We start from the raw sequence: 27,767 nt of genomic DNA, 5'->3' as shown, positions 1-27,767 counted from the left end.
ATTTTTTATTATTATTACGCAAAATTACGTACTCGTCCATAATCCTAAGCCATGAACACTCATTTTTATATTCTTAACCCAGAAACTCCGACATCTCATCGCCTCCGACCCCCTTATCCCATAATAAAACACCCCTAAACGAAATTATGTCCTCTTTGTAACACAAACTTCACTAACTCGACTAACCCCGAAAAGAAATACTTCTTATTTCGAACGAACCCACTAAGCCCTTACTTATGCAACTCCCTCCCATAATTTATATTATGTTTCTCATCTAAACTTTAAAATAACTCATTTCCGGCCGTAATATTTCGGTTATGCAGATGACCCGGAAGCGACGCAATATGTTCACCCTTATCACTTTAAGTTCAACCCTTATAAATTGGAAATGGGCCACAACGTCCCAACGAGACGCGTGTCCTTTATCGCCCCTCTTAAAAACGCATTCATTTAAACAACAATTTAATTTACGACCGATGAATTATTCAAGGCACAAAAATTTCCCCGCTGAAAAAAGTTCAGAAAAAGATTAATTATCCGTAAAGAAGCTGTTTCTGTGGAAACCTGATGTTCGACCGACGCGGGGGCGAGTGTGCCCGCAGAATTTTTGATAACACGTTTCATTCATAACGTAATTTAAAAATCTGTTCGCGATGGGAAAGTTTTAAACCCGACATGAGTGCATCAGGTTTTCCATTTTTGTTTAACGAACGAAAGCTCAGTCCGTTAGACGACTGATACTTTTCTGTTTTTTCAACTTTTTTATTTAACTGTAGCATTCAGCTTGATTACCCGACACTCCACTAAAAAGCCCTTCAGCAACTCCGCCTGAAAATCGAGAACCGAGAACTCCGCCCCAGGAAGTCGAGCTCATTTTCAAGCACGCAAACTATTTTCAGGTACATGTTCGATCGAGATAGCGCCCAGAAGCTGCCGTCGTGGCTCCAAGACACATTTTTCATGATGGTGGTTTCCAACAGCTGCATGAACCCCATAGTTTATGGAAGTTTTGTGATAAACTTCCGGCGAGTGAACTGCAAGTGCCTGTGCTTCGGAAAGTCCAGCAGCGAAAACAACCTCAACAGTGAGTATGCTTGCAGGAGAATGCTTTGTAGATAAAAATTCTTTCTTCGACGCGGTTTGGCGCTTCGTGGGGTCGCAAGGACGGTGTCGAGGCGGATTACGGCCGGGTTTTTAGGTTTTACAACGAAAGGGTGTGATTTACAGATTTGTGTTCCGGCCGGGACGTAAGCTAGGGTTCTTAAAGTCTTGTGAACATAATTTAATAAGCGCGATTCTGCGAAATAAAACTAACACGTTTAAATTGGTTTTACGACGGTATTGACTGGTTCGGTGAACAAAAAAGGGTAAAAGCTGACGCTTTTTGGATTTTCAATTTTCAGTTGTTTGGTATAAGAAAAGCGTGCCACGCCCAATAAATTTGACGAGCTTTCGTTTTATCCAAAACACCACTGGACGTGGAAATTATCAAACTTGGTGATTACCAAAGTTCACTTAATAAATAATGTTCCTCACAAACTGCTTAATCTTAATTATCGTTAATCGTGATTACCACGACTGACTGACGTACGAACGTGAGTGGAATATTTTAATCACAAGGAGTTTTTTTTTCAAAGCAATTCTAAATTGGCGTTCAAGCAATTGAGACAGCTGGTAAAAAATGCTTTCAAGGAGATGGAAAAAAAAATACAAAAAAACTTCATCTACTGAACGAAATTATTCTTCCTTACATATGATTCGTTGTTCTTAGTAACCCAGATGACAGATTTTTATAGATATTTCTCAAGGGCATTTTTATAACGTCATTGTGGTAATAAAGATTTTCTTTTTTCAGCTTTCTGGTGCGGTAAAATCTCGTTAAATAAATTTTTAATCAGATTATGCAACGGTATTAAAGTGCCTACTAAGAACAGACTGATTTTGGCAAATGATATATTCTTTGAGAAAGGAGAGGGCGGGTGGGTGGGGCTAGCACATGTTAAGGTAAGACTGATGTTAGCAAATGACGTATCCTTTAACACTCGCAAATTTTTTCCAAACAGAAATACCTAGAACCTCAAGATTGTTTTAAATTTTTCATTTTGTATTTTTTTATAACAATAGTAATATATAATTAAGGAACAAATTAGAGTAAATTTAAACTTTGGAACCTCATTTGACACTGCAGTCTCACAGTAAATTTTGTCTTTTTTGGTATTCACAAAGGACAAAATTCACCTAGGCACTGTAGGGAAAATGAGGTTGTAAAGTTTAAATTTAGTCTAATTTGTTGTCTAGAAAAAACTCTCATTGTGAAACGTACTGAAACATTCCTGTAAAGCAGTTAACTGAAATTTAATCTGTTCATAAAATGGCATCGTTCATTTATTATCTACGGTTTATTTGTTTATTAATGTGACCATAAAATGTTCCAGCTGGGTCACATTTTTTTTTTTACTAAACCTTCATACAATGATTTACCGAATTCTCTTTAGTTTTCATTACAATTTATTACTTTTAATATTATTATTTTTTTTATGTGTCAATTCAAGTGTCAGTTTAATTGTTTGTGTCATCGGCATGCATTTTTTCTTAAGAGAAAAAAATTTAAATTAACTTTCTCCATTAAACTTTCTTGTTTTTCGTTTTTTTTTTTTATAAAAAATGTTCTCGTTGAAATGACATCGCTCCCTGGAGAATGGCAGCAGTCTTACAGGTTCGTGGGAGATACTTATACCCGTTATTGACGTCCTTAAACAGTGTGTTAATGATCATTGGTTATGCTTTGTTGGAAAGTGTAATTTTTCTCAGCTTTGTTTGATTCTTGAATTTTTATCATTTTCTATTAAAATAATCTATTTTGTGGTTCTTTTTGGATAAAAATATTACAATAAACGTTGCATAACAACATCAAAGTACCTATTGCAACCGAAATCGTACTTTATTTTGCACATTTTCTGATCTTAAAAAAAAATACGCCCGTTTTTCGTGTCGGCGAGGAATGTAGACCGGACAGCGCGCGTTCGATTCCAAACTTGGCCTTATGTAAAACCTTTTCGGGGGTCTCAAATGTGTTGAAAATTTCGATCCGGGACCGCCAAAATCTTATATTTTCGATTCAACTTGTCGAGGTCTACATCCCAGATTTTTTGTGGATTTTTAGTCAAATTTTCCAAATGTTCAATTTTTCGATATTCTCGAGTATGAGATTTTTGATGTTTCTTCGGGCATCTTCGAAAATTAGCGAAAGAGGTCACTTTTTACTGTTACGTGTTCTCGACCTTTCATGACCCTAGAGTACGAAGAAACAGGTGTCCCGTTTTCGTCAGTCTGTCCGTCTGTCTGCCGTCGCGGATTTTTATTAGACAGGTAATCTCCGGAAGTACTACTAATTTAAATTTGAATCTGCCAAACTGAATGATTTTAAATGTATGGTAAACATAATAACTTTTTTCGCTTAACCCCTCCAAAAAATTGATGACGTCATTTCAAAATTTACTATACTACTATCTAAAATATGCAAAATATGGTCAGTCTGTACTTGTAATTTATCACTGCATTCATATTTTTTAGATATGCTTAAACAGGGTAACTCAAAAAATTAATGACTGAGTTGTTAAAAAATAAGCATCCAACCAGATTTAGCAATTTAACTCGTTACTATGGACATTTGCAATTTAAAACCTTTTAAATTTAACACGTTTTTACAGTTTTAATAGGGGCGAAATCAGTCTTATCTTAGCCAGTGCTAGCCCCGCCCACCCACCCCCTATTTTCTCAGAGGATATGTCATTTGTCAAAATAAGTTTTACTTTAGTAAGTACTAGTCCGGCGCACCCGCCCTCTAATTTCTCAGAAGGTATGACGTTCGTCAAAATCAATCTTATCTGAGCAAGTACTAGCCCCGCCCACCCACCCCTATTTTCTCAGAGGATATGTGATTTGCCAAAATAAGATTTATCTTAGCAGGTACTAGCAAGTACTAGCCTCTGAGAAAACAACTTACTTGCTAACATAAATGTTATTTTGGCAAATTACATATCCTCTGAGAAAACAGGGGGTGGGTGGGCGGGGCCAGTACTTGGTAAGATAAAACTGAACTTGGCAAATGACATCGCCTTTAAGAAAGTAAAGGGTGGGTGGGCGGGGTGATTACTTGCTAAGATAAGACTTATTTTGACAAATGACATATCCTCTGAGAAAACAGGGGGTGGGTGGGCGGGGTTAGTACTTGGTAAGATAAGACTGATTTTGGCAAATGACAGCCTCTAAGAAAGTAAAGAGTGAGTGGGCGGGGTTACTACTTGCTAAGATAAGATTTATTTCGGCAAATGTGGATATGTTTCAGTGTAAGGGAAGTTTTGTCGAAACAGCTTTCAACCAAGTTTTTTTTAATGTGAAACCTTCTCAGGGGTCCCAACTGTCTTTTTTAAAAACGTAAAATCTTCTCGGGGGCCCCAAATGTCGTTTTTTAATGTGAAACCTTCTCGGGGACCTAAACTGTCTTCTTCGAAAATGTAAAACCTTCTCGGAGACCCCAATTTTTTTTTTTTTAATGTAAAACCTCGGGGGTCTCAGACGTTTTTTTTTTTTAACGAAACCTTCTCGGGGTTTCCAACCGTCTGTTTTAAAAATGTAAAACCTTTTCAGGGCCCTCAAGTGTATTTTATTTTTTAATGCGAAACTTTCTCGGGGGCCAAAACTGTCTTCTTCCATGGTATAAAACCTTCTCGGGGGCTCCAATTGTTTTTTTTTTTTTTTAGAAATTTGAAACCTTCTCGGGATTCCCAACCGTCTTTTTTAAAAATGTAAAACCTTCTCAGGGGCCTCAAGTGTACTTTATTTATTAATGCGAAACTTTCTCGGGGGCCAAAACTGTCTTCTTCGATAGTGTAAAACCTTCTCGGGGGCTCCAATTGTTTGTTTTTTTTTTTAGAAATTTGAAACCTTCTCGGGATTCCCCACCGTCTTTTTTAAAAATGTAAAACCTTCTCGAGGGCCAAAATTGTCTTCTTCGAAAATGTAAAACCTTCTCGGAGGCCCCAATTTTTTTTTTATGTAAACCCTTCTCTGGGGTCTCAGACGTATTTTTTTTTAATGAAACCTTCTCGGGGTTCCCAACCATCTGTTTCAAAAACGTAAAACCTTGTCAGGAGCCTCAAATGTATTTTATTTTTTAATGCGAAACCTTCTCGGGGGCCAAAACTGTCTTCTACGAAAGTGTAAAACCTTCTCGGGGGATCCAATTGTTTTTTTTTTTTTTAGAAATTTGAAACCTTCTCGGGATTCCCAACCGTCTTTTTTAAAAATGTAAAACCTTCTCGGGGGCCAAAACTGTCTTCTACGAAAGTGTAAAACCTTCTCGGGGGATCCAATTGTTTTTTTTTTTTTAGAAATTTGAAACCTTCTCAGGATTCCCAACCGTCTTTTTTAAAAATGTATAACCTTCTCGGGCGCCAAAATTGTCTTCTTCGAAAATGCAAAACCTTCTCGAAGGCCCCAATTTTTTTTTTTTTTTTTAATGTAAACCCTTCTCGGGGGTCTCAGACGTATTTTTTTTTTAATGAAACCTTCTCGGGGTTTCCAACCGTCTGTTTTAAAAATGTAAAACCTTCTCGGGGGCCTTAAAGGTATTTTATTTTTTAATGCGAAACCTTCTCGGGGACCTAAACTGTCTTCTTCGAAAATGTAAAACCTTCTCGTAGGCCCCAATTTTTTTTTTTTTTATGTAATCCTTCTCGGGGGTCCCAAAACCTATTTTTTTTTAATGAAACCTTCTCGGGGTTTCCAACCGTCTGTTTTAAAAATGTAAAACCTTCTCAGGGGTCTCAAGTGTATTTTATTTTTTAATGCGAAACTTTCTCGGGGGCCAAAACTGTCTTCTTCGATAGTGTAAAACCTTCTCGGGGGCTCCAATTGTTTGTTTTTTTTTTTAGAAATTTGAAACCTTCTCGGGATTCCCCACCGTCTTTTTTAAAAATGTAAAACCTTCTCGAGGGCCAAAATTGTCTTCTTCGAAAATGTAAAACCTTCTCGGAGGCCCCAATTTTTTTTTTATGTAAACCCTTCTCGGGGGTCTCAGACGTATTTTTTTATGAAACCTTCTCGGGGTTCCCAACCATCTGTTTTAAAAATGTAAAACCTTCTCAAGGGCCTCAAATGTATTTTATTTTTTAATGCGAAACCTTCTCGGGGGCCAAAACTGTTTTCTACGAAAGTGTAAAACCTTTTTTTTTAGAAATGTGAAACCTTCTCGGGGTTTCCAACCGTCTGTTTTAAAAACGTAAAACCTTCTCAGGGGCCTCAAGTGTATTTTATTTTTTAATGTGAAACCTTCTCGGGGGCCAAAACTGTCTTCTTCGATAGTGTAAAACCATCTCGGGGGCTCCAATTGTTTCTTTTTTTTAGAAATTTGAAACCTTCTCGGGATTCCCAACCGTCTTTTTTAAAAATGTAAAACCTTCTCGGGGGCCAAAATTGTCTTGTTCGAAAATGTAAAACCTTCTCGGAGGCCCCAATTTTTTATTTTTTTTATTTAAACCCTTCTCGGGGGTCTTAGGCGTATTTTTTCTAATGAAACCTTCTCGGGGTTCCCAACCATCTGTTTTAAAAACGTAAAACCTTCTCAGGGGCCGCAAATGTATTTTATTTTTTAATGCGAAACCTTCTCGGGGGCCAAAACTGTCTTCTTCGATAGTGTAAAACCTTCTCGGGGGCTCCAATTGTTTTTTTTTTTTTTAGAAATTTGAAACTTTCTCAGGATTCCCAACCGTCTTTTTTAAAAATGTATAACCTTCTCGGGCGCCAAAATTGTCTTCTTCAAAAATGTAAAACTTTCTCGGAGGCCCCAATTTTTTTTTTTAATGTAAACCCTTCTCGGGGTCTCAGACGTATTTTTTTAATGAAACCTTCTCGGGGTTCCCAACCGTCTGTTTTAAAAATGTAAAACCTTCTCGAGGGTTCCAAATGTTTTTTTTTTTAAGAATGTGAAACCTTCTCAGAGTTCCCAACTGTCTTTTTTAAAAATTTAAAACCTTCTCGGGAGCCCCAAGTGTCCTTTTTTAAGAATATTAACCTTCTTTTTTTCTGTTACACTGTGATTAATATTGTAATTAGTCCAAGAGGTTATCACGAACAAGTAAAATTCGGCAAAATCAAATTTTATCAATTTTCAGAGAAGCAGTATTTGTTGGATTGTACTTCTGAAGCGAGGGAAGTTCAACCGAAATAACTTTCGAACAGTTCTTTAACTGTGTATAGCTTATTTTATTAAAGTACGTGATCTAGAATTACAAAATATCTCCTAGGAAGTGTAATCTGTCCAACTATTTGTACATTTTCTAAAATTGTAAAAACAGAACTTTTTCAGTTACTAAAATAGATCTGTCTCCATTAAAAAACTTCAATGACGTCATAAATCAACTTGTCGGCGTTTTTTGTCACTGAATTTTATCAAACTGATTCCGATTTCCCGGAATCATTGTAGCTAAAGTTGGTAGAAGCATTGAAATCCCCACATGTAGAATTAAATGTTTTTTAAATACCCTGGACGCTACACGTGAGTGAGCAACAGTTGACCTTTAAATCCTCTCATTGGAAATATGTATCTTTCATATTTAAATAAACGCAAATGCCAGAAACTCTGCGTGGGAGCACGAATTTTTACTAAGCACTAAGTCCGGGAGAAGTATTCTATCACAAAGTTCTCTTTACAGGACCCGAGCTCCCTAAAATGTAATAATCAAACTCTGAGACAAAACAAGTCTACATTAACGGTTCGACCCAAGTAATATGTAACGAGAATAAGCCCAGAAAGTTTGCTTATTCCTTTATGGTAATCGACTTGCGAGAGAGAATTTATAATAATGGAAAGTCAAAGTCAATGTATACTTTTGCAAAGTTAAATTATAGCACACTAATAGTGAAACGAAAGTTGTTATAAATGCCAATAAGGCAGCTGCAGTACAAACTTCAATTTAACAAGTTTCCCATCTTTTTTATAAATTTTAGATTTGCGAACCAGAATCGTATCGAATTTAGCGATATCTGTTTATCTCTGTCGCCTCTTGATATTTTCATTGCTTTGATCTCGCGTCGCTAATAATTTTCACCCCCATTACAGAAAGACGTAATCGGTTTTAAACCGACTTTTCACCCACTCCTAGTTAAAGTAAAATAACAAATCTGCCTCCCTATTTTTGCAAACGCTCGGAAATTATTTCCATTCATTAAATTATCAGCCTGTTGAATACCCTGCCTGTAATCCACTTGGGATGAATGGAGCTTCTTTAAATAAAATCACACGAGTTTACAAATAAAATTCCCCCGGCTATCCCTCCGAAAGATTACAATTTTTTACCTTGGTTTTAATTCTTATTAAAAACGGTCGTGATCTTCATACAAATTTAGACGTCTACTTTCATTACGCCGACCCTAGACGTCTATAAAAAATATAATACCGTGGAGAAAACCCTGGAAACCTTTAATTTTGAAAAGGTAAAGCTTCCTGGAAAAAGAAGCTTTTAACATAACGTACTTTGCAGCCGTCTGAACCCATAGAGTTGAGCAAGCATATTTTTGTCATTGCTTTTGACACTTCTGGACTTTACGAGATAACGTGAAGAGATAAAAGCTGGAAATATGTACCAAAGGTAACGTAATTTACGGAGGTAATGTGTTTTGCTACACCCATAAAACGGTAAATTTAATTTAAATTAATTATTACTAGAACTCCTGGTGTTACGAGTTCGGAGATGTCTCACACTGTTTCGTATTTTATTTCTGTGCAACTACTAATTAAATTTGGCTTTATGCACATGTGTGTTAATACATATCACTAATAACGGTTTGGACTTCGGGAAATTCATTTTGAAACTACTGTTATAACTGATTTCATTGTCTGAAAATTTGAATTTTCCGTGTAAATGAAGGGAAATTAATGAACTTTCTCGTCGATTCAGGTGTATCCCTCTATTTCTCTTATCTAGCTTTGAGAATTGAAGCGACTTCGATTTTTAACTGCTGGGTATAAACTAAGGGACTTTTTTTTCGTTTTTTCAATTTTTCAACTTTTCAATTTTTATTTTTTCGATTTTTCAATTTTCGTTTCCATAATTTCTTAAGTTCTTGATTTTAATTTTTCATTTTCCCGATCTATTTTGTCACTTGTTCGATTTTTTTTCTTTTCCTTTACTTTTTCAATGTCTCGTTCCAGTTATTCAAATTTTTCAATTTTGCAATTTTCGATTTCTCAATTATCCGATTATCCGATTTCTTTCATTTTCAACATTTGGATTTTTCGATTTTTAGTTTTTTCAAAGTTTTATAAACCAGTTTGCAACTTTTCCATTTTTTTTTCATTCGAAAAGTAGAAAAATGAAAAAATTGAAAAAAAACTAAAAAATCGGACAAACTGAAAAATCGAAAATCTGAAATAAACGAAAAATTGGAAAATTGAAAAACTGTGAATCCAAGAACTGAAGAAACGAAAAATCGAAAAATTGGAAAGAAGGAAAACCGAATTGAATCAACAAATTGGAAAACTCGAAATTGTACAATCGAAAAATTATAGAGTCGCCAGAACTGTAAAGTCGAAAATCTGTACCATTGAAAGAAAAATTAAAACTCAAAACATTGAAAATCGAATAACTGAACAAATTTAAAATCCAATAATTAAAAACTAGAAAAATTCTAAAATTGTAAAATTGAAAAAGCGAAAAACTGAAGAAACAGAAAATTGAAATCCCAAAACTAAAAAATTCACACTCAAAAAAAAAAAATTAAATCAGAACATTGAAAAACCAAAAAATTGCAAATCGAAAAATGGAAGAAATGAAAAATTGAAAAATCGAAAAATTGAAAAAATTAAAATTAAAAAGTAAAAAATTATAGTATCGGAATATTGAAAAATCGAAAAAATTGTAAAAATAAAAATACAAGAAGCCGAAACGAAAAATTATAATTCGAAGATTTGAAGGAAAAATTAAAAATTAAAAAAAAATTAAATTAAAAAGTGAAAGTTGGCGAAATTTTGTAAAATCTCAAAATTGATGAATCAAGAAAAATAAAACATGAAAAAATAAAAAATTAAAAAACTAAAAAAACCGAAAAATGGAGAAAATTGAACCGAAGCAACGAAAAATTTTTTTATTCGAAAAGTTGAAAAATGGAAAATTGAAAAATCGGAAAACTAAAAAATCGAAAAAAATGAAATATCAAAAAATTGGAAAGGAGGAAAAACGAATCGAATCAAAAAATTGGAAAACCCGAAAATCGTAAAATCGAAAAATTATATATAGAATCGTCAAAATTGTAAAATCGAAAAGCTGTAACACTGAAAGATGGAAAAATTAAAAATTTAAAAATCGAAACATTTAAAATCAAATAAATGAAAAAATTCTACAATTATTGTAAAGTTGAAATAGTGAATTAAAGAAACAAAAAATTGAAAAATCGGGGAAATGAAAATTCTAGACATAAAAAAATAAAATCTAATAATTGAAAAATTTCACACTTAAAAAAATAAAATCAGAACATTAAAAAAATTGCACCGAAACGAAATTTTGCAAACCGAAAGTTTGAAGACTCGAAAAATTGAAAAATCTAAAAATTGAAACATCCAAATGTTCGAAAATCGAAAACGTGAAAAATTTTTAAATGAAAAATAGAAGAATTGCATGCCGTAAAGTTGAAGAAACAAAAATAAATGAAAGATTGAAAAATTGCAAGTCGAAAAATTGAAGAAACGAAAAATGGAAAAAATTAAAATCAAAAAACAAAAAATTATAACATCGGAGCATTGAAAAATCGAAAAAATTGTAAAAATAAACAGGATAAAAAGCCGAAGCAACAAATTAAAAAACGAAAAAATTTTTAAATTAAAAAAATGAAAATTGGCGAAATTTTAAGATGAAAAATTGTAAAATTGAAAAATTAAAAAACGAAAAATGGAAAAACTAAATTGAAAAATGGCAGAATTCAAAAAATAAAGGAAATAAGGCCGAAACGAAAAATTGAAAATCAAAAATTAAAAAAATGTAAATTGAAAACTTAACTAACTCAAACCAAAAATTGCAAAATCTAAAAATTCAAAAATTCAAAAGTTAGAAAATTGAAGAACAGAAAAATTCAAGTCAAATAGAGGTTATCAGAAAACCAAAATCGCATTTTTTGTATAATTTTTCAAAAAAGCGGGATTTATTGGGCTGCTGGAAAAAAGCCAGGAAATCGATTTTTAAGTTCTTCAATTTTTAATCTTTCGACTTTTCAACTTTCAGTTTTTTCTTGATTTGCAATATTTAGATTTTTCAAAATTTTCGTTTTATGCTTTTTCGTTTTTTCATTTTTGATTCTTCTGTTTTACAATTTTGCAATTTTTCCATTTTTTTTTATTCGATAAGTTGGAAAATGGAAAAATTAAAAAGTCGATAAACTAAAAAATCGAAAAAAATGACAAATCGAAAAACTGAAGAAACGAGAAATTGGAAAATTGAAAAATTGCAAACCCAGGAACTGAAGAAATGAAAGATCAAAAAAAATTATTAATCAAAAAATTGGGAAGAAGGAAAAACCAATAGAATCAAAAATTATAGAATCGTCGAGAAAGATTGAAAAATTAAAAAATTAAAAATTTAAATATTGGAAATCGAATAAATGAAAAATTTTCAAATCCAATAATTTAAGACTAGAAAATTCTACAGTCGTAAAATTGAAAAAGTGAAAAATTGAAGAAACAAGAAATTGAAAAATCGAGGAAATAGAAAATCGAAAAACTCAAAATTTTAAAATGAAAATTCGAAGAATTGCATGTCGTAGACTTGGAGAAACGAAAAATTGAAAAAATTAAAATTAAAAACCAAAAATAATAATATGTATCGGAACATTGCATGCAATTCGAAGATTTGAAGTAATGAAAAATTGAAAATTAAAAAAAAAGATAAAACTGGCGAAATTTTAAATCGAAAAACTGTAAAATCTAAAAATTGAAGCAACAAGAAAAATTAAAAATAGAAATTCGCAAAACGAAAAATGGAAAAAATTGACATTAAAAAAACAAAAAAATCTAAACGTTAAAAAATATAATAATGAAAAAAATAAAGCAAATAAAAATCCCTAAACGAAAAATTGCAAAATCTAAATATTAAAAAAATCAAAAGATGGAAAACTGAAGAACTGAAACATTCGAGTCAAATAGAGGTTATCAGACAACAAAAATCGCAATATTTTTTTAATTTTTCGAAAAAGCGGACTTTTTAAGGTTCTCAATTTTTTATCTTTCGATTTTTCATTTTCTCGAAAAGTTGAAAAATGGAAAAATTCAAAAATCAAAATGCTAAAAAATTAGAAAAAAGGAACGAAAAATCGGAAAATTGAAAAATTGCAAATCCAAGAACTAAAAAAACGAATAATCGAAAAAGAAATAATTATTCGAAAAATTGGAAAGAAGGAAAAACGAATCGAATCAAAAAATTGGAAAACCCTAAAATCGTAAAATCGAAAAATTATAGAATCGTCAAAATTTTAAAGTCGAAAAACTGTAACACTGAATGATTGAAAAATTAAAAACTTAAAAACTGAAACATTGAAAATCGAATACATGAAAAAATTTAAAAGTCCAATAATTAAAAACTGAAAAAACAAAAAATTGAAAAATCGAGAAAATGAAAAATCTAAAATTGAAACAAAATAAAAATCTAATAAATGAAAAATCGAAAATTGAAAAATCGAAAAATTGAAAACTCGTGAAAATCAAAAAATTGCAAAATCAAAAAAAAGAAATCTCCGAAAGTTGGAAAATCTAAAAACTCAAAAATTGTGTAAAAAGAAGAAAGAAACAAATGAAAGATTAAAAAATTGCAAATGGAAAAATTGAAGAAACGAAAAATTGAAAAAATTTAAAATTAAAAACAAAAAATTATACTATCGGAACATTAAAAACTCGAAAAAAATTAAAAATAAAAAAACGAAAAGCCAAAACGAAAAATTGCAATTCGAAGATTTGAAGGAATGAAAAATCGCAAATGGAAAAGTCAAAAAAACGGAAAATGGAAAAACTTAAATTTGAAAAACAAAAAAAAATATTCTAAACATCGAAAAATAGAATAATTAAAAAAATAAAGTAAATAAAAAACCGAAACGAAAAACTGCAAAATCTAAAAATTATAAATTCAAAAGTCGGAAAATTGAAGAACTGAAAATTTCTAGTCAAATAGAATTTATCAGAAAACAAAAATCGCATTTTTTTTCAATTTTTCAAAAAAGCAAGATTTATTGGGTTGCTGAATGAAACCCAATATCGATTTTTAAGTTTTTTCAATTTTCTTTAAATTCTTGATGTACAATTTTTTAATTTTTTAAAGTTTTCGTTTTTTCATTTTCGATTTTTCAATGTTACAATTTTGCAATTTTTCCATTTTTTTAATCGAGAAGTTGAAAAATGGAAAAATCGAAAAAGCCGAAAAACTAAAAAATCGAAAAACTGAAGAATAATTAAAAAAACCGAAACGAAAAATTACAAATCAAAAAATTAAAAAATTATAAATGGAAAACCTGAGAAACTCAAACCAAGGTAAATAGGGTTTTCAGAAAACAAAAATCACATTTTTTTAATTTTTCAAAAAAGCGGGATTTATTGGGTGGCACTTTTATGGTCAACAGTTATTTCGACAGAACTTCCCTCACCCCTGAGGGAAGTTCTGTCGAAATAAGTGTTGACCAATTTTTTAAATGCAATAATAATTATCGTAAGAAACAAACTGACCAACAATAACCACAAAAACTCCATTTCCTTTGACTACTTCGAAATGCTTTTAAGACGGCTCTGTTTTATTTCATCGTTGTTTGAACCAAATAAATTATATTAAAATTCATCGAAACAAAGTTTATATCAAATTAAATGTGAAAGTTTGGATTATTTCCAGCGAAAGTTGTCCATTCTTGCAATGAATCCTTTGTCGCTTTGAATCTCACTCAAATTTTATCCCAGCCGGCAGTGTTTTATTCGACGTTTAATCTAAAATAGTACTAAAGTTACAATAAACACAATCCACATTCTCAAGCAATCGATTCGTCGGTTTCGCATAAGCCAAACCGAAACAATAATCCCACTTCGCAACCCCCACAACGCTCAAAATTACCACTTTTTCCCCGAAACCCGAAAACCCACACACGCTCCTTCCGAAAACAAAACCCCGTCTTTAATAAAACCGCCCCCGCGCCGCCCCAAAAATTAAATTTTTATCACGGCGCGCCACGCACTTTTTCGCAAAGACAACAAAACTAATGAAACCCCGCAGTTAACATCCCCTTTTAGTCGGGCTTTTATCCATAAAATTACACTTTGTCGGCTATTAAACAATACGCCATTGTAAGCACACGTCTTTTAAAACCGTCAACGTCATTATTCACTCGCAGTGCATGAAAGCGTCGGGTGCTTTTTATCGCTACAACTCCTTCAAGCTCCGCGAAACTGGGTCGTAAAAACGACGAAATCGCGATGTTTTGATGTTGGCCTGCTCGGCTGCCGCTGCGGAAATATGTTGAATGGTCGTAAATGCCTCACTAATCACTAATTGGTGGATTTCAGATGGAGAGGCGCAGGCGGCGGCAGCCGGGCGGGGGAGGAGTTTAGCGCGTGGAGTTATAAAATGTGTCCTGAGGTTTCGAAAAGGTAAGGGGGTGGGGATTTTTTACAAATCCAATTTTTTTTATGTTAATTAGTCGGAATTTCGAAATTTCGTGTCGACAATTTTGAGAATCAAATTCAAATTTTCCGATTTTCACTGTTCTCTGGAACGTTTTGTTAATTATTCTTAACTTCAAGATATCGTATTGAACAACCTTGTCAATAATTTCCTCCAGAATCTTAGATTAGTACTAAGATTTTAAAAGTCGAATAATATGTTGAAAAACTGAAAAATCGAAATATTCAAATTCCAAAACTGAAATATCGAAAAATCTAAAACTAAGAGATCGAAAAATCGAGTATTCGAACGGCAAAAAATTCAAAAATCTAAAATTAAAAAACTGTAAAGTATCGAAAAACTACAATATCGGAAAAATTGAAGAATCGAATTATTGAAAAGTCCCAAGACTGAGATATCGAAAAATAGCTAAACTGAAAAATCGAAGAATCCAAAAATTGGGAAATTCCAAAACTGGAACATCAAAAAACAGAAAAAACAATCCAAGAGTTGAAAAACGAAAATTTTAAAAATTTAAAAAATTGAAAAATCAAAATCAAAAACTTGGAAAATCGAAACATTAAAACATCGAATAATCGAGAATTTGAGAAATGGAAAAATAAAAAAAAATTTAAAAACGATAAAATTGGAAATTTAGAAACACCAAAACATGGAAATTTGAAAAATGCAGAAATGAGATAAGAGGAAAATGGAAAAATCGAAACTTTACAATAACTAAAAAATTATGGAAATATTGAAAAGACCCAAGATATTGAAAAAGAGCTAAATTAAAAAATCAAAGAACCCAAAAACTGGGAAATCCCAAAACTGGAACATCAAAAATTTGAAAATCCGAAAAATTGAAATCTCGAGAAATCGAAAAATCAAAATCATCCAAAGAACGAAACATCAAAAAATCAATTGAAAATTCGAAATTTCGGAAAATCGAAAATTTTGGAACGCGAAAAACTGAATATTTTGAAAAATAGAAAATCGGATAACAGAAAAATCGAAATGTGGAAAAGTTGGGAAAACAAAAATTTAAAAAATCAAAAAATTGAAAAGTCAAAATTGAAAATTTGGGAAATCGAAATATCGAAAAGTCAAGAATTTGAGAAATCGGTAAATCAAGAAAATCGGAAAAACGAAAAAATCGAAAATTTAAAAACCCTAAAAATTGACAAATGGAAAAATGGAAAGATCGTATAACAGAAAAATCGAAATTTTAAAATAACGAAAAAATTATCGAAAAATAGCTAAATTAAAAAATCGAAGATTCCAAAAATTGAAAATTCCAAAACTGGAACATCAAAAAATTGAAAAACCGAAAAATTGAAAACTCGAGATCTCGAAAAGTTAAACAATCGAAGACTTGAAAAAACGAAAATTAAAAAAATTTAAGAATCAAAATCAAAAACCTGGAAACTCCAAACATCGAATTGTCGAGAATTTGAGAAATTGGAAAATCAAAATCATCCAAAAAACGAAACGTCAAAAAATCAATTAAAAATTCGAAATTTCGAAAAATCGAAGAAACGAAAAAATCGAAGATTTGGAACGTGAAAAACTGAATATTTTGAAAAATAGAAAATCGGATAACAGAAAAATCGAAAAATGGAAAAGTTGGGAAAACGAAAATTTAAAAAATCAAAAAATTGAAAAGTCAAAATTGAAAATTTGGGAAATCGAAATATCGAAAAGTCAAAATTTGAGAAATTGGAAAATCAAGAAAATCGGAAAAACGAAAAAATCGAAAATTTAAAAACCCTAAAAATTGACAAATGGAAAAATGGAAAGATCGTATAACAGAAAAATCGAAATTTTAAAATAACGAAAAAATTATCGAAAAATAGCTAAATTGAAAAATCGAAGAATCCAAAAATTGAAAATCCCAAAACTGGAACATCAAAAAATTAAAAAACCGAAAAATTGAAAACTCGAGATCTCGAAAAGTTAAACAATCGAAGACTTGAAAAAACGAAAATTAAAAAAATTTAAGAATCAAAATCAAAAACCTGGAAAATCCAAACATCGAATACTCAAGAATTTGAGAAGTTGGAAAATCAAAATCATCCAAAAAACGAAACGTCAAAAAATCAATTGAAAATTCGAAATTTCGAAAAATCGAAGAAACGAAAAAATCGAAGATTTGGAACGTGAAAAACTGAATATTTTGAAAAATAGAAAATCGGATAACAGAAAAATCGAAAAATGGAAAAGTTGGGAAAACGAAAATTTAAAAAATCAAAAAATTGAAAAGTCAAAATTGATAATTTGGGAAATCGAAATATCGAAAAGTCAAAATTCGAGAAATTGGAAAATCAAGAAAATCGGAAAAACGAAAAAATCGAAAATTTAAAAACCCTAAAAATTGACAAATGGAAAAATGGAAAGATCGTATAACAGAAAAATCGAAATTTTAAAAGAACGAAAAAATTATCGAAAAATAGCTAAATTGAAAAATCGAAGAATCCAAAAATTGGAAATCCCAAAACTGGAACATCAAAAAACGGAAAAACTCAAAAAATGAAAACTCGAGAAATCGAACAGTTGAAAAACGAAAATTAAAAAAAAATGTATATTGAAAAATCAAAATCAAAAATCTGAAAAATCGAAACATCGAATAGTCGAGATTAAAAGAAATGGAAAAATCAAAATAATCGAAATAACGAAACGTCAAAAAATCAATTGAAAATTCGAAATTTCGAGAAATCGAAAAGTCGAGAACTTGAGAAATGGGAGAATAAAAAAAATCGAAAAAACGAAAAAATCAAAACCATAGAAACGCCAAAAATTGAAAATTTGAAAAATGGAAAAATTGAATAAGAGAAAACCTGAAAAATCGAAAATTTAGAAACGCGATTAATTGAATATTTTGAAAAATAGAAAATCGTATAATCGAATAATCGAAAAATCGGAAGGTTGAAAAAAACTTCAAAATTTGAAAAATTGAAGATTTGGTAAACTGAAAAATGGAAAATTCGGGAAATCGAAACATCGAAAAGTCAAGAATTTGAGAAATCGGAAAATCACAAAAATCTAAAAAACAAAAAATTGAAAATTTAGAAACGTCAAAAATTGAAAATTTGAAAAATAGAAAAATCGTTTAACAGAAAAATCGAAACTTTAAAATAACGAAAAAATTATGGAAATATTGAAAAGTCCCACGACTGAGATATCGAAAAACCGAAAAATTGAAAACTCGAGAAATTGAAAAGTCAAACTATCGAAGACTTGAAAAAACGAAAATTAATAAAAACGAATCCTCAAAAAATCAGTCCAAAATTCGAAATTTCGGGAAATCGAAACATCGAAAAGTCGAGAGTCTGAAAAATAGGAAAATCAAAAAAATCGAAAAAACAATAAAATCGAAAAATTAGAAATGCGAAAAATTGAAAATTTGAAAAATGTAAAAATCGGATCAAAGAAAAATCGAAAATTTAGAAACGCGATAAATGAATATTTTAAAAAATAGAAAATCGGAAAACAGAATAATCGAAAAATCGAAAGGTTGAAAAAAATGGTAATTTAAAAAATCAAAAAATTGAAAAATCAAAGTCAAAAACTTCAAAAATCGAAAAATTGAAGATTTGGTAAACTCAAAAATTGAAAATTCGGGAAATCGAAACATCGAAAAGCCAAGAATTTGAGAAATGGGAAAATCACAAAAATCGAAAAAACGAAAAAATTGAAAATTTAAAAAATAGAACAATCCTATAACCGAAAAATCGAAAAATCGTAACTTTAAAATAACGAAAAATTATGGAAATATTGAAAAGACTGAAATATCGCAAACTCAAACAATCGAAGAGTTGAAAAAACGAAAATTAAAAACCTGGAAAATCGAGAAAGCGAAACGTCAAAAATCAATCGAAAATTCGAAATTTCGGGAAATCGAAACATCGAAAAGACGAGAATTTGAGAAAGGGGAAAATCAATAAAATTTGAAATGCCAAAAATTAAAAATTTGAAAAATGGAAAAATCGGATAACAGAAAACTCGAGAAAACGAAAATTTAAAAAATCAAACAATTGAAAATCAAAATCAAAAACTTCAATACTCGAAAAATTGAGGATTTGAAAAACTGAAAAATCGAAAACTCGGGAAATCGAAACAACAAAAAGTCGAGAATTTGAGAAATGGGAAAATCAAAAAAATCAAAAAAACGGAAAAATCGAAAACTTAGAAACGCCAAAAATTGAAAATTAGAAAAATAGAAACGCGATAAATGAATATTTTGAAAAATAGAAAATCGGATAACAGAATAACCGAAAAATCGAAACTCTAGAATAACGAAAAAATTGTGTAAATTTTGAAAATTCCCAAGACTGAGATATCGAAAAATAGATAAATTGAAAAATTGAAGATTTCGAAAATTGAAAAACCGAAAAATTGAAAACTCGAGAAATGGAAAGTCGAACAATCGAAGAATTGAAAAAACGAAAATAAAACAAATCATAAATTGAAATTCTAAAATCAAAACCAGGGAAAAGTCGAAAATTTGAGAAATAGAACATCAAAAAATTCGAAAATTTAGAAACGCCAAAAACTGAAAATTTGAAAAATAGAAAATCGGATAACAGAAAAATCGAAAAATCTAAACTTTAAAATAACGAAAAAATTGAGATATGGAAAAATGGTTGAATTGAAAAATCAAAGAATTAAGAAATTGAGAAATCCCAAAAACCTCCTAAACGTCAGAAAATTGAAAAACTAAAAAATTGAAAAATCAAAATCAGTAACTTCAAAAATCGAAAAGTCGAAAATTTGAGAAATGGGAAAATCAAAAAAATCGAACAAACGAAAAAATCGAAAATGTAGAAACGCTAAAAATTGAAAATTAAAAAAAAACGAAAAATTAGAGAATCGAGAAATTGTACAAATCATAAAACTGAAATATTGGAAAATCGAGAAATTAAAGAGATTTCAGATTTCGTTTTGTTAATCATTTTTAACTTCAAGATATCGTATTCAACAACCTTGAGAATAATTTCCCTCAGAATTTCAGAAATGCACTCGAATTTTTCGATTTCCATCTTATTTTGAAATTTTAGAAATCAATTAAAATTTTTCCGTATAACTAAAATATCGAGAAATTGAAAAATCTGAAATTTAAAAAATCGAAAAATTGAAAACCAGAAAAATCGACAAATCTAAACTGCGAAGTATCGAAAAACTAAAAATATCCGAAAGTCCCAAGAATGAAATATCGAAAAAAAAATAAAAAATTTGGAAAATCCAAAACTGGAACGTCAAAAATTTGAAAAACCAAAAAACTGAAAACTCGAGAAATCGAAAAATCGAACAATCGAGGAGTTGAAAAATCGAAAATTTAAAAAATCAAAAAACTGAAAAATCAAAATCAAACCTGAAAAATCGAAAAATTGAAAATTTGCCAAACTGAAAAATCGAAAAGTCGAGAATTTGAGAAATGGGAAATTAAAAAATTCGAAAAAACAAAACGTCAAAAAATTAATCGGAATTCGAAATATCGACAAATCGAAAAATTAAAATATCAAAAAAATTTAAAAACCGAAAAATCAGAAACCTGAAAAATCGAAAAATTGTAGATTTGAAAAACTGAAAAATCGGGAAACCGAAACATCGAAAAGTCGAGAAATTGAGAAATAGGACACTCAAAAAATTCAAAAAAACGAAACGTAAAAAAATCAATCGAGAATTAGAAAAATCGACAAATCAAAACAATGAAAAGTCGAGAATTTCGGAAATGGGGAAATCAAAAAAAATTGAAAAAAAGAAAATTTAGAAACGGCAAAAATTGAAAATTTGAAAAATAGAAAAATCGTATGACAGAAAAATCGAAAAATCGAAACTTTAAAATAACGAAAAAATTATGGGAAATATTGAATCCCAAGACTGAGACATCGAAAAATAGTTAAATTCAAAAACCAAAAAATTGAAAACTAGAGAATCGAAAAGTTGAGGAGACGGAAATTTACAAAATCAAAAAGTTGAAAAATCAAAATCAAAAACATGGAAAAGTCGAGAATTTGAGAAATGAGAAATCAAAAAACTCGAAAAAACGTAACGTCAAAAAATTAATCGAAAATTCGAAAGATCGACAAACCGGAAATTTAGAAACGCCAAAAATTGAAAATTTGAAAAATAGAAAATCGAAAAATCGAAAAATGGAAAATTCGAAAAATCGAAACCCTAAAATAACAAAAAAATTGAATACTGATAAGTCCCAACACTGAGATATCGAAAAATGGCTAAACAGGAAAATCGAAGAATTAAAAAAGTGAGAAATCCCAAAACTGAACATCAGAAAATTGAAAAACCAAAAAATTGAAAATTTGACAAATCGAAAAGTTAAGAAAACGAAAATTTACAAAATCAAAATAAAAAACTTCAAAAATCGAAAAATTGAAGATTTGAAAAACTGAAAAATCGAAAACGCGGGAAATGGGAAAATCAAAAAAAGCGAACAAATGAAAAAATCGAAAATGTAGAAACGCAAAAAATGAAAATTTGAAAAAAACCAAAAATTGGAGAATCGAAAAGTTGTAAAAAACGTAAAAGTGAAATATTGGAAAAGTGATAAACCGAAACATAAAAAATCGAAAATTTGAAAATCGAAAAATTAAAGAATCAAACTCTTCGACAGAGAAGCGACCAAAACGGAAAACAATAATTTGATTTTTTTTAATTTTAGAGTTTTTCAAAAATTCAGATTTCGTTTCGTTAATCATTTTTAACTTCAAGATATCGTATTGAGCAACCTTGAGGATAATTTCCCCCAGAATTTCAGAAATGCACTAGAATTTTCCTATTTTCATCTTATTATGAAATTTTAGAAATCAATTAAAATTTTCCCGTATAACTAAAATATCGAGAAATCGAAAAATCTAAAATTTAGAAAATATCAAAAACTCCAAACATTGAGAACGCGAGAAATCGAAAAATTTAAAAGAAGAATCAGAATATTCAAAATTCCAAAACTGAAATATCGAAAAATCTATAACCGAGAAGTCGAAAAATCGAAAGATCCAAAATTCGAAACAGCAAAAAATTGAAAAATCTAAAATTAAAAAGTCGAACAATTGAAAACAAGAAAAATGGACAAATCTAAACTGTGAAGTATCGAAAAACGAAAGATATTGAAAAGTCCCAAGACTGAGATATCGAAAAAACATAAAAAAATTGAAAAATCGTAAAACTGAAAATTTGAAAAACTGAAAAATCGAAAAGTCGAGAATTTGAAATCGAAACATCGAAAAGTCGGAAAATGGGAAAATCAAAAAAATCGAAAATTTAGAACCGCCAAAAATTGAAAATTTGAAAAATACAAAAATCGTAGAACTAAAAAATTATGAAAATACTGAAAAGTCCCATCGAAAAATAGCTAAATTAAAAAATCGAAGAACCGAAAAATTGGCAAATCCCAAAACTGAAACATCGAAAAGTTGAAAAACTGAAAAATTGAAAACGCTAGAAATCGAAAAGTCAAACAATCGAAGACTTGAAAAAACGAAAATTAAAAAAATTAAAGAAATTATTTAAGAATCAAAATCGAAAACCTAGAAAATCGAAACATCGAATAGTCAAGAATTTGAGAAATGGGAAAATCAAAATCATCGAAAAAACGAAACGTCAAAAAAACAATCGAAAATTCGAAATTTTGGGAAATCGAAAAAACGAAAAAATCGAAAATTTAGAAACGCGAAAAATTGTATATTTTTAAAAATGGAAAATCGAATAATAGAAAAATCGAAAAGTTGAAAAAACGAAAATTTAAAAAATTAAAAACCGAAAAATCAAAATCAAAAACTTCAAAAATTGGAAAATTGAAGATTTGGTAAACTGAAAAATCAAAATTTCGGGAAATCGAAATATGGAAAAGTCAAGAATTTGGGAAATCGGGAAATCAAAAACTGACAATTTGAAAAATAGAAAACTCGTATAACAGAAAAATTGAAAAATCGAAACTTTAAAATAACGACAAAATTATGGAATTATTATTGAAGTCCCAAGACTAAGATATCGAAAAATAGCTAAATTGAAAAATCGAAGAAACCAAAAATTGGGAAATCCCAAAACTGAAAATTAAAAAAATTGAAAAACCGAAAAAATGAAAACTCGTAAAATTGAAAAGTCAAACAATCGAAGAGTTGATAAAACGAGAATTAAAAAAATTTAAAAAATTGAAAAATCAAAATCAAAAACCCGGAATGTCGAAACATCGAATATGGGAAATGGGAAAATTAAAATAATCGAAAAACGAAACGTCAAAAAATCAATTGAAAATTCGAAATTTCGGAAAATCAAAACATGGAAAAGTCGAGAATTTGAGAAATGGGAAAAATTGAAAAGTCTGGAACATCAAAAAATCGAACAATCCAAAAATTGAAGAAACGAAAATAAAAAAATCAAAAAATTGAAAAATCAAAATCAAAAACAGAAAAGTCGAGAATTTGAGAAATGAGAAATAACAAAATTCGAAAAAACGAAACGTCAAAAAATTAATCGAAACCAAAAATAGAATATCGAATAGCAGAAAAATTTGAAAATCAAAAAATCGAAACTTTAAAATAGCGAAAAAATTGAAGAATCGAAATATTGATAAGTCCCAACACTGAGATATCGAAAAATGGCTAAATTAAAAAATTGTAGAATAAAAAAATTGAGAAATCCCAGAACTGAACATCAGAAAATTTACAAAATCAAAAAATTGAAAAATAAAAATCAAAAACTTCAAAAATCGAAAAATCGAAGATTTGCAAACTGAAAAATCGAAAACTCGGGAAATCGAAACATCGAAAAATCGAGTATTTGAGAAATGGAAAAATAAAAAAAATCGAAAAAACGAAAAAATCGAAAATTTAGAAACGCCAAAAATTAAAAATTTGAAAAATGTGAAGAACGAAAAATTGCAAAAATCGTAAAACTGAAATATTGAAAAAGTGATAAATCGAAATATAAAAAAATTGAGAAATCGATAATTTGAAAAAATCGAGAAGTGGATGAATTGAAAAATCGAAAAATTAAAGAGTCAAACTCTTCGGCAGTTTAAGAGAAACGGCCAAAACGGAAAAGGATAATTTGATTTTTTTGGTTTTAGAGCTTTTCAAAATTTCAGATTTCAGATTTTTAATCATTTTTAACATCAAAATATCGCATTGAACTATAACTATGACTAAAATATCGAGAAATCGAAAAATCTAAAATTTAAAAAATCGTATATTTTAAGAATCAAAAAATTTAAAAATCGAGGAATAATAATAGAAACATTGAATAATCACAATATTCAAAATTCCAAAACTGAAATATCGAAAAATGTAAAACCGAGAAGTCGAAAAATCGAAAGATCCGAAATTCGAAAACCAGAAAAATCGACAAATCTAAACTGTAAAGTATCTAAAAATATTCAAAAGTCTAAAGATTGAGATATCGAAAAAATAATAAAAAAAATTGTAAAATCCAAAACTGGAACATGAAAAAATTGAAAAACCGAAAAATTGAAAACTCGAGAAATCGAAAAGTCGGGAATTTGAGAAATGGGAAATCAAAAAATTTGAAAAAACAAAACGTGAAAAAATTAATCGAGAATTCGAATTATGGACAAATCGAAAAATCGAAAAATCTATACCCTATAGTATCAAAAAATTAAGATATCAAAAAAATTGAAAAACCGCAAAATTGAAAACCCGAGAAATCGGAAAGTCGAACAATCCAAAAAAATCAAACAATTGAAAAATTAAAGTCAGAAACCTGAAAAATCGAAAAATTGAAGATGTGAAAAACTGAAAAATTGGGAAATCGAAACATCGAAAATTCGAGAAATTGAGAAATGGGACACTCAAAAAATTCGAAAAAACGAAACGTAAAAAAATCGATCGAGAATTAGAAAGATCCACAGACCGAAAATTTCAAATTTCGTTTTGTTAATCATTCTTAACGTCAAGATATCGTATTGAACAACCTTGACAATAATTTCCTTCAGAATTTTAGAAATATACTAAGATTTTCCGATTTTCATCTTATTTTGAAATTTTAGAAATCGGTTAAAATTTTCCCGTAAGACTGAAAAATCGAGAAATCGAAAAATCTAAAATTTAAAAAGTCGAAAAATTAAAATACCAAAAGATTTAAGAATCAAAAAATTGAAAAATCGATTTATCGAATCATCATAAAAAGTAGAATAACAGAAAAATATCGAAAAAATCGAAAAATGAAAAGTTTAAAAAACCTAAACATCGACAAATAATTGAAAAATTGAGAAATCGAAAAGTCGAGAAGGGAAAAACCAAAAAATCAAGAAATCGAATTGGCATAAAATCGAAAAATCTAGCTTTTTTATTTGCATTTTGCATAATTTACTTAAATATTAAATAAATATGACTAAATAAAGATTTATTTGGCCAACAGAATAATTCCATTTACAGGATAAATTAATTATCAATATTAACCAATGATAATCATACATAAAAGAAAAATGTTAAATTCCACAAATTCATAAATTGAGCTACGCCTGCAAAATAAATTAACAGATTTATATTAACCCAAGTTTAATTGTAATATTTCAAAATTAGTACGGAAAATGATTGTCCTCCATTGTCGGCAGCGTGTTACCAATTTGTTTTTATGACCCATATCCCATAATTGTCTATACGGTTTCGATACTCCAAATTTCTGACGTCGATGCCTTATCCCCTGGTAACCAATTTCCCGCCATCAAGTCCGCCTTAATTCGCCTAACTAAGAACAACACGGAAAGAAAGATTAATGTTTGTGCGTGGGAAAGCGGTGTATTTAAACTTTTGTTTGTCAGACTGCACGCTGCCGTATTTTTAGCTAGAATCCAGCAGTTCCCAATATGGGAGGATTAAAGGATAAGATCCTTCGAAACACAACGGGATAAAACGTGGAAATTTGGGAGCGGCTCGAGGCAATAATGAGAAGTTAAATAGGGTGGGTAAGCAGTAAATAAGTGAGCTTAATGAGTTAGGAAATTTTATAAGCGAATTTGTTGCGTCCGGGTCGCACAGGTGGTTGTATTTTTCGGGGTAGAAAAACAACAAACGGGGGTGTAGTTCGATGTAAATTTGAAGGGGTTCGAGCGTAATTTAATGGCGGGGAAAAATGGCGAAATTTAGGGTGCGAGTTTTGCCAATAATTTCGAAAGAATGAAATGTGGTTGAGGCATTCGAGCGACCAGATCTGAAATAATTTATGCTAATGGTATTCGGAGCTCGCTCGGGGAACGCACAGTTTCGGAAATATTTTTGACCGGACGTGACAAGGCGAAGAAACGCACGTGGATGTCGGAACGGCTTAAGGGGTGCTACTCAGACAAATTGAAAGCTGAATTACGGAGCTATTTCGAGCCTTCTTTAACAAGAAATTTAACAAGGAAGTGTCGCGTCTATTAATAAAAAGTCTCTGAATTTATTTATATGGAACTTGGTAACGGAGAAGTTCAACCGTGAAAAATCAAACTTCTTTTAACGAACACTAACATAAATACAACATCTAAAGCAAACTTTGAAGTTGGTTGAGTTTTTAATATAAACTTGAAATTCTTGACGGAATCGCGCTAGATGTAGTTTAGCTGTATATATGACTTGCATGCTCCGCTCACGTCACTTACCACAGTTATTGTGAAACTTGTAGACGGCTAGAATTGAAATTTTATTGCAGTACATCCCTGCAATGGGAGTTTTAAAGCGTCGTTTCATTTCTGGGGGACTTGTGGAATCACGTGACGAATGCTGACCTGCATTTTAAAATTTTTTCTGTCCAAACTCAGCTCATTCCCTTCCAGAAACTTGATGACGTCACTGCCAAATTTTGCGAAGGAAATTTCATTTCGAATGAGGAACATAACATGTTTGTGTCTGTAGTGTTTCTCTATATATTTTATTTTTTGAATTGCTTATACAGGGTGTCTCAAAAAGTATATTTAAAGCATTATGTTTTATTAATTAAATAAAAACGACGTGTCTCATATTTTTGAAATTATGAAGAATAAATACTTAGTTGACTGTGCTTCAGGGACGAGAGAAATTCCGTGTAAAAAAATTTTTTGACCAATTTTTGGAGTCCTAGGAGCTTCTAGTGACTTTTTTAGGAATTTGGAAGACTCTTGCGGAAAAACTTAAAAATCGAAAAATTGAAAAACTGAAATGTCGAAAAGATCGAGTAATCGAAACAACAAAAGAATGTCGAAAAACTGAAAATTCAAATAAAAATCGAAAAATTGAATGGAAAAATCGGAAAAGTCGAAAAATTGAAAAATCGAGAAATCCACAAATCAAAACGTTAAAAAGTACAGAAACCAAAAAATCAAGAAATCAAATTAACATAAAATCGCAAAACTAAAAAATCGAAAAATTAGGAAATTATTATTATTCTAAAATCGAAAAATCGAAACATCGAAATAAATTAAAATGTCGAAAAATTGAAGAATCAAAAAATTTAAAAATCGGGAAATCGCAAAACCAAAAAAACGAGAAACGAGAAGTATCAAAATATCGAAAATGAAAAATCGAAAAACGTAAACTTTAAGAATCGAAAAATCTATAAAATTGAAAAACTGAGACATCGAAAAACTGAAAGATTGAGAAATCGAAAAATCAAAAATCCGAAAATTTTAATAACCGAAAACTGAAACTGAAAAATCGAGAAATCGAAAAGTCGAAAAATCAACGCGATTAGAGATCTCGAAAATTTAGAAACCCCAAAAATTGAAAAACTGAAAAATCGAAAAATCGAAAAAACGAAACAAAAAATCGAAAAATCGAAAATTGAAAAGTCGAATAATCAAAGATTTAAAAAATTGAAGAATTTAAAATTTCCGAAACTGAAAAAGGTAACGGAAAACAGAGAAACTGAGTAACTGAGAAACTGGAAAATTGAGAAACTGAGGAACTGAGAAACTGAGAAACTGAGGAACTGAGAAAATGAGAAGTGAGGAAGTGAGAAAGTGAGAAACTGAAGAACTGAATAACTGAAAAACTGAACAATTGAACAACTGAAAAACTGAAAAACTGAATAACTGATAAACTGAAAAATTCGAAAATTGAAGAATCAAGTAACTAAGAAATCCGAGAAATCAGAATATTA

General features: G+C 30.1%; 1 protein-coding gene across 3 annotated transcripts in view; it reads left to right on the top strand.

Moving 5' to 3' along the window:
* Positions 1–27,767, top strand: part of LOC135139703 (adipokinetic hormone/corazonin-related peptide receptor variant I-like) — a 243,025-nt gene that overhangs the window by 190,456 nt on the left and 24,802 nt on the right. For 2 of the 3 annotated variants that reach the window (XM_064070005.1, XM_064070007.1), the window contains exons 5-6: positions 900–1,084; positions 14,585–14,668. In XM_064070005.1, coding sequence (XP_063926075.1) covers positions 900–1,084; positions 14,585–14,668 — 269 coding nt within the window. The remainder of the gene's footprint in view (positions 1–899; positions 1,085–14,584; positions 14,669–27,767) is intronic. The other variant, XM_064070006.1, reaches the window with a different exon arrangement.

The sequence above is a fragment of the Zophobas morio genome, unplaced genomic scaffold (genome assembly GCF_036711695.1).
Source record: "Zophobas morio isolate AGI-343-1 ecotype UQ-CSIRO unplaced genomic scaffold, CSIRO_AGI_Zmor_V1 ptg000033l, whole genome shotgun sequence".
In the NCBI taxonomy this organism is placed as follows: Eukaryota; Metazoa; Arthropoda; class Insecta; order Coleoptera; family Tenebrionidae; genus Zophobas; species Zophobas morio.
This window is presented reverse-complemented; position numbering and strand designations above follow the sequence as displayed.